Source organism: Limulus polyphemus, unplaced genomic scaffold, assembly GCF_000517525.1.
Source record: "Limulus polyphemus unplaced genomic scaffold, Limulus_polyphemus-2.1.2 Scaffold6935, whole genome shotgun sequence".
NCBI classification, from domain to species: domain Eukaryota; kingdom Metazoa; phylum Arthropoda; class Merostomata; order Xiphosura; family Limulidae; genus Limulus; species Limulus polyphemus.
The window spans coordinates 19,660-27,898 of NW_013672545.1; the positions used below are offsets into that span (position 1 = coordinate 19,660).

Genomic DNA, 8,239 nt, shown 5'->3' on the forward strand with positions numbered 1-8,239 from the left:
GATCACTACCTTAAGAAAATCTAATGATCACTACCTTAAGAAAATCTAATGATCACTACCTTAAGAAAATCCTAATGATCACTGCCATAAGAAAATCCTAATTGTTACCCATTCAAGCAGTCTCCAGCCATTATTAGTCTCAAAGTGGGTTCCTCGTCATCGAATTTGTGGAACTATGATCTCACCTCTCTCTCCCCTTCTCTCTAGCTCTCTAGACAGTATCGCCATCTGGTGCCACTTCGTGGAACTATTACGTCCTCATCTCTGACATAAGCCCCAATCTGTGGTGGAGTAGTTTCTTTAAGTACTTGCAATCCCACTATTCGTTGGTAAAATAGTAGCCCAAGAGTTGGCGGTGGGTGGTGATGACTAGCTGCCTTCCCTCTAATCTTTCACTGCTAAATTAGAGACGGCTAACACAGATAGCCCTCGTGTAGCTTTGCGCGAAATTGAAAACGAAGAAACTTCTATGTTATCTGTATGTCTCAATCTCTATCAAATAGTTGATTTGGGCTTTGTATATATATATATACATATATATATATATTAGATTGTAATATTGACCAGATTAAATCACCTGATGATTACGACCGGATTAAGTTGTTTGTGTTCAATATTCTAAATATTAATGTCGAGCGATGGTTATGAAACGCTTTGTTTTTTTTGTAGATTCTCTGATTCTGCAGTGTATTACATTTATTTAAGAACGTTTAGGGAACGTTTTTCTCGGGGAAAAAAGGTTTAATTAAAAAGTTTATTTTATTTTGAGCGAAAACCTACACGATTGGGTTATTTGCGCTTTATCCAGATTTTTAGTATTGAGACTCTGTAAAGGTATCGATGACCCAACGTGAAACTAAGTAAATTAAGATTAATTAATACGATTAATTACGTCATTTTATAAACTCGTGTTCTTCAGAGAGACCCCCCCCCTAGTGGCACAGCGGTATGTCTGCGGACTTACAACGCTGGAAACCGGGTTTCGATACCCGTAGTGGGCAGAGCACAGATAGCCCATGTGTAGTTTTGTGCATAATTAAAAAAAAACAATCAAAACAAAAACAGTTCTTCAGAGAATAAAATAAAAAAAGAATTTGAAACTTTTTTAAGTGAAAAGCCACACGTTTAAGACTGGAAAAAACGTTTAGAGTGGCGTACAGGTCGCCTTTAATGTTACGGAAACACTTGGTCTAATTATATCTGTATATTTTACTTCTATTCGTTTTAGAATCCATACGTTTAGAATAGCATAAGGGCCCCGGCATGGCCAGGTGGTTAGGGCGCTCGGCTCGCAATCTGAGGATCGCGGGTTCGAATCCCCGTCACACCAAACATGCTCGCCTTTTCAGCCTTGGGGGCGTTATAATGTGACAGTCAATCCCACTATTCGTCGGTAAAAGAGTAGCCCAAGAGATGGCGGTGATGACTAGCTGCCTTCCCTCTAGTCTTACACTGCTAAATTAGGGACGACTAACGCAGATAGTCCTCGTGTAGCTTTGCGCGAAATTCAAAAACAAACATACAAAGAATAGCATAATGTTTTGTTGTTGTTTTTTTTCCGAGAAATTCAATCGCCCATAAGCAGTCCTAAGGGGGGGGGGACGCGCCTGCGTATGAGCTATTAAACCGTAATACGTTGGCATTAGCCCTTGCGGACTGAGAACAAACAAAAGGCGCCTTGACGTCAGCGGCTTGTCACGTGACCTGGTGAACGATAACTCGCGATGATAGGTAGTTTTGCGTCAGTTTTCGCAACAGGTTTGTAGTGCGGAGATGTATAATAGTGGAGGTATAACTCCGGAATCTGTAAGTAACTGGTTGTTATCCGATACGTTTGGCATGTTAGTTTCTCGTAAAGTTGATGTTCGTATGATTTCTAGTTTAAGGTCGTATTTCAAGTAGGATTCGTTTTTCTTCCAATTAATTTTCTGTTTGTTCCCCCACGCGGTGTTCGAAAAGGAGGGGAAGAAAGGTTAGCTAGACTTAGTTTCAAGTGATTCTTGAATTCCCAACTTTACTTGTGTGTAGTATTTGTAAAGTGACTGACTCGCTGATCTTATACAAATTCTCCCAAAGTTCGTGTGATTTTGATTGTATTTTTTTTTTGTTTGTTTTTTACAAAATGACAGAGGAATTCTGGGAATGTAACTATGTGACGATATTTTTTTAAACGACGTTAACTTAAATTTAGGCCATAAAAGTTTTCTTTTGGTAATTACCCCTCAAGCAAGTACGTACCCAGTACGTAGGTCAAAGTTGATTGTTTTATAGGGGGATTCATCCGTTCCTTACGAATCACAATCCTAAACTCTCCTTAGATGGGTAGTGGTTAATAACCAACCAAATTAAGTATCCCTGGTTTCAGTGTTTGAGAAAACATTAATCACGTAAAAGTATGAACACAATAACTAGTTTATAATTACACGTATATCAATAATTACATTCCAATCAAAATACTTGGATTGTTACTCGACGATGACGTAATCTAGACTCTAGAACACGAGCGAAAAAGGAGGGTCTGGAATTTACGCATGCGCTGTTCGTTGTCTACAACGTGTACTTGTCTAAAACCTTAATAAATTTTGCTGTAGGTAAAGTTGTCACGAGAGTCGGCTGTCCCTCTGCCGGCGACAGCGTCTATAGAGAACCACTTTTGTGATTATCATTATGTTCTAAATTATCTGTAATGCTTAATTTGAGGTATAATATTTCATTAGATTTTCTTAAGGCAGTGATCACTAGATTTTCTTAAGGCTGTGATCATTAGATTTTCTTAAGGTAGTGATCATTAGATTTTCTTAAGGCAGTGATCACTAGATTTTCTTAAGGCAGTGATCATTAGATTTTCTTAAGGCAGTGATCATTAGATTTTCTTAAGGCAGTGATAAGAAGATATGTGGAAATTTAAAGACTCAGACCATTTATAACAAGGAAGAAAATAAGAATTATCATTCGGTTTATATGAAAAGACACAGACTTCCAGACTTTAATACTCTACCATATGGGCATTGATTTTCTCATCTAATGGAACCAACTCCTTGCCATGGTCTACAGACTGAAAAGAGGGCATGTGAAGAACCTTGGAGAGAAGATCACAAATGCACTCAAACATGATTTCCAAATCTATATAAGGTGAGTTCTGTTTCAGTTATTTCTCATTATTACACCATTTTACGTGTTTAGTGTCAGGCACAACAGGAAGTGGTAAATCACAGTTGTAAGCAAAGTTTTAGCTTATCACTGTCAAGTTATCTATATATTCCTGAAAATATCGTATGGTTTTATGGTGAATTTCAACCATTGTATACAAAATTAACACAAAATATTCCTAACATTCAATTTGTCAAAGGCTTAGGTGGTAAAAGTTCACGATTATTTACAGTATGATAAACGAAATCTTTTTATCAATGATGATCTTATGAGTGAAAGTGGAGAAAATAAACGAGTGTCTCAACTTTTTGCATGTGAAAGTCACCATTTGAATATATCAATGTTTTATGTTGGACAGAATATATCCCATCAGGGTAGAAAAATGCGTAACATTAGTTTAAATTCTCAGTACATTATACTGTTCAAGAATGTCAAATCTCAGTTGAATGTTTTAGCGAGACAGATATTTCCAACACATGTCAAGTATTTTGAAGAAGATTATCAAGATGCAACACGGCAACCATTGGTTACTTACTCGTTGATTTGAAACCACAAATGCCTGAATGGTTGTGTCTCAGGACGGGACTTTTTCCTGAAGATAAATTTGTATTGTATGTACCAAAATAATTTAAAACAGCTATTATCATGACTGTCGCTGAGATAGAACTAGAAGGATTTTATCTGAAGGATGGACCATATGTAATTAAAGAACTGGCACTCAAATGTTTAGTCACTCAATATATGTAGGTGTGTTTTTGTTTAAACAACCGTTTTCAAGTGAATACTTTTCAGCTACAGATCGTCGTCAGTGCAAAACTGGATACATTGACTATCACTACCTGTGGAGTTTGGCTAGATTGTTTAGAGAAAAGTTTACAGCTGTTTATACAAAGGGAAAAGAGAAAGCAGAGATATTGAGAAGTCTGCTGAAAATGCCTTGTTACAATCTGGAATTGTTTGGATGCCCCCAAGGTTAATCAACTTCCAAAATCGACTCTGTTCTGCCCATTTCATATTAACAATCATTATCATTGTAGTGCAAAAAAGTAGAGGTTATAGATGTATAAATAAACAGTTTTATATGTCGTACTTAAAACCTCTTTTTATTTATTCATCATGACACTTACAGCTAAACAACATCAAGAGTTGCTCCATGCATTACCTAAACCAACTCTTTAACAGATCAAACTCGTTACCAGATCAAAGAAATAAGCTCAAAATTAATTTACTGTTCCCATGACAAACAAACAAAAGCAGAAACTTAGATGATACCAGTTATTATTGATAGAGTTGACTGTCAAGAAAACATTAGTTAAACACAAAAGAAACCTACTAATACAGAAATCTTGGTTTCTACCATTACTCGCAACACCAATAATTTTATTATTTCGTGGTTTGGCAGGATGGGTTATTGGAAAAGCTGTTGGAACTTAAAAAATATGTAACACACAAAACAAATGATCCTCATTCCTGAAGAACTTACACTCTCACTTTATCATCCCATATTTTAAGAAAGACCAGTACATAAAGTATTAAATATCTGTAGATAATGATATGAATTCTGTCATACAAAACGATACATTACCCATAGACGATAAAGCAAAGATGGTAAACCTGCTGCAACAAGGTCATCAGACCTTTCATTCACAAGCCATGGAAGATGTTAAAAATAAAACGGAATTACGGATTCATGAAAACTTAGAGATCGTCGACAGTGTTCCTGAGAAATATAAACAGAAAGCTGAAATTGTATTAAACAAAATATGCTCCACTGGGGGTCTAACGTGGAATGATCGTGAAGATTAGTTGGAGATCCATCCCAAACAGTAATATAATCGACCTAATCAACGACGTGCTACGAAAACAGAGGAATTTTAACCCTACAATTTGGTAAACATTTGCAGAAAGATTATCAGATACAAATATTTCCCAAGAAGTTGTTGGAAATGTAGACAGATGTATGTATATAAAAATGATACACATGTTAGAAAATCCAAGCATTCTGTATCTAAATGGGTTCCTTTTAAATTTGTATTCTCCTAAAATTAGTTGAAAGTTTTATTGCTTCAAATGTTCCTGAAACTTATATTTATTCTTTTTCTTTTTTACTGTCTTCATTTGTCTCTTTGCTGTCGTCATGGGCTGCTGTTAGCCTATTAAGCTTAGTAATGTTTTGAGCTGTCTAAGAATTAACATTGCCTGTTGTAAAGATCAAATTATTACTACAGTTAGAGACAAAGTTGATGGTAAAGTAAAAAGTAGGGGATATAGACATAGCAAATAATTTCTAACAAAATGCTACAACTTATCTATAATCATGCCAGTTATGGTGGAGTACAGCCTTTATTTAAATCTATGAAAGCGTAAGGTAGATCTGCCACTCTAAAACAGGTTAAAGTCTGGTCAAGTTTTCAGGATACACACACTCTACAGAAACCAGTAAGATATAAATTTTCTAGAAACTGAGTGATCATTTCAGGAAACTATGAACAGTGGCAGGCTGATTTGGTGGATCTCTCTAGCCTAAATCAATATAACAATCAATTTGAATATTTACTCACATGTATTGACGAGTTTTCTAAATATTCGTGAGTTATCCCACTCAGGGATAAGAAAGATGCGACATTCACAAATGCTTTCAAGCAGATTTTAAAACTCGGCTTCCGTGAGAAGGAGCAGTCGCTGAGTTACATATCCACATAGCTGACATAACATAACATTTGTGTCAGTAAACAATGGTTATCCTACATTTCTGACCCTCACTCTGCTATTGTAATCAGTTATATTAGGCCAGGTAACTACAAAGAATCTGAATATTTATTTAAAATCTTAAACCAAGTGGAAGAATCACTTCCTAAACCCGACTTCCGATTCGTTCACCCACAAAGTAAGTGTGAATGTAAATGATGGAGCCTCTATAACACTCGATCCCGTGCTATCAGTACTACTTGGATTTGATATTGATTGCATGATAACAGAGCCCAATGTAACTCAATATAGTATTAACATGCATGGTGGACTTTATTAGCTCCATGTTTATTGGTGGAACCAAGTAGGGTTGGTGTTGCATATGTACCACTGTTACAAATCATTGAAGTTAAAGGTTAAGATGGAGACATGGTCACTGAAACACTTACAAATCCTCATTACAGACCCATTTCTAAAAATAGTATTCCAACTATTGAGGTTGATATAAAGGACGACATTGGTCGACCTATCTCATTTCAACAAGGGAGAGTCGTCATAATGCTTCATTCTCGTTCTCTGTGACAACGCGAGAGTTCCATATTATCCAGAACCATCCATCTATGATACGTATTATGATTACCAAGTAGAAAACTGTTTACCTTTTATGCTAGTAATCAATGGCAAAGGGATCACGAATTGGGATACAAATTGAGGGATTTGTTTCGTTCAGCTATGTCATTTCTGAAAAAAGGGGCATTAGTATTAGGAAAACAAGCTGTTCAGTCAGGTATAAATTTAGCATCAGATGTTATACAAAGAAACATTTTGTTGATACTGGAAAATGACGGGCAATACAAGGAGCTCAGAATCTGGCTCGAAATGCTAAACAGATTCATCTACTTAACAAAAGAGAAACAGAAATGTCTCATATTCAGAATAGCTAAAACCAAGAGACGAAGAACATCAACTCCAGACTTTTTGACAAATAATTATGACCCTGATTGAGGAAGATTAGTGGACCGAATATTATCCATTATTTTCAGTGACTGATAGAGGACCCACCGAATTTTCTATATCAGGATCTGGAGATGAATATTTAGATCCAGCACCATCATATCTTCAAACCAGATGGTGGAACTGACATAAAAAAGGATGAAGATACCTCTGCCTCTGTCAATCTGTTATTTTCTGAAGTGGATGTACGTACACTTGACTCACAAGCTCATTTCCTCATCTCACAACTCTTAGGGATATAAGACCTGCATGGAAACTTTGCTGAGTTATAATGGACAAGCTAAGAGAAGCCATTTAACATCGCCTCCTGGTAATTTTGATGATCTCGATTTTAATGATGGTGGTCAAACAGTGGACATAATTGTCCATCTACATTTGGACATCCTTTTGCAGGACAAGTTCTTGCCCGATGGTACAACTTTAAAAACTCTGTCTCTTGTATAGTAAATATTAACTTTATATTATGTCAAGTGATGAATCTGGATTCAAAATTGTACTACAACATGTTTCTATCTACACTAGGGAAGTCAATGTCAACTCGTCAGCCATTCTGTTACATGCTAAAGCTGAAAAAGCAATCATGTTTGGTGGAACGGGGATTCGAACCAATGACCCGCAGATTGCGATTCGAGTGCCCTAACAGTTGATGACATATCTTATCAATATAGTCTCTGGTGCCGCTTCGTGGATATACGACATCGCTCCTAGCAACGCGCCGTCTAGTGATACGTTGTGGAACTATTAATGGCTGGAGACGGCTTGAATGGGTAATGAAGAAAAACTTTAATATAACAGCAAGTTTTTCTTCGCCTCACATCATGGGACAGTGGTGGTTCAAGGAACTAAGAATACTTACATGACGACAGAAAGTTCTGTTATAAAATTAAAGGGTTTACTCTGAGTTATTTCAAGAGTGAGAAATTAAATTTATCATCCATGAAGAGTAAAATAACAGACATATTCAATCCTTTTCAGCATCCTATAACAGTGATAACATCCTATAACATCCTTTTCAGCATCCTATAACAGTGACAAATCCTAATGACCATCAAGTTTATCTGTAAATAATCCAAGATAGTTCCCTAGAGGTAGATCATAAGGTCCATCTGAAATATAAGCAATACTATCTGTATCGTACTACAATTAAAACAAACCTAACTTCTTTAGCATATGTTACAATTTCAGATGAGCATGAGATGTAAGTGAGAGTCATCATAAAGGTTGATCTTTCTGGTGTAGATACTCGTGCTTATGTCTCTAATGAAGAGTAACCACTTCCTCATTAACAAACCTAACTTCTTTAGCATATGTTACAATTTCAGATGAGCATGGGATGTAGTGAGAGTCATCATAAAGGTTGATCTTTCTGGTGTAGATACTTGTGCTT

At 36.3% G+C, this 8,239-nt stretch overlaps 1 protein-coding gene across 3 annotated transcripts in view; it reads left to right on the forward strand.

Annotated features, from left to right (window-relative positions):
* The first annotated feature begins 1,753 nt into the window (after positions 1-1,753).
* LOC106474193 (DNA-binding protein D-ETS-4-like) overlaps positions 1,754-8,239 on the forward strand; it is a 19,618-nt gene continuing 13,132 nt past the window's right edge. For 2 of the 3 annotated variants that reach the window (XM_022402549.1, XM_022402551.1), the window contains exon 1: positions 1,754-1,806. In XM_022402549.1, the coding sequence (XP_022258257.1) occupies positions 1,774-1,806 (33 nt within the window). In that variant the 5' untranslated portion in view covers positions 1,754-1,773. Of the gene's footprint in view, positions 1,807-2,681; positions 2,701-8,239 lie in introns of those variants that run through there. The other variant, XM_022402550.1, reaches the window with a different exon arrangement.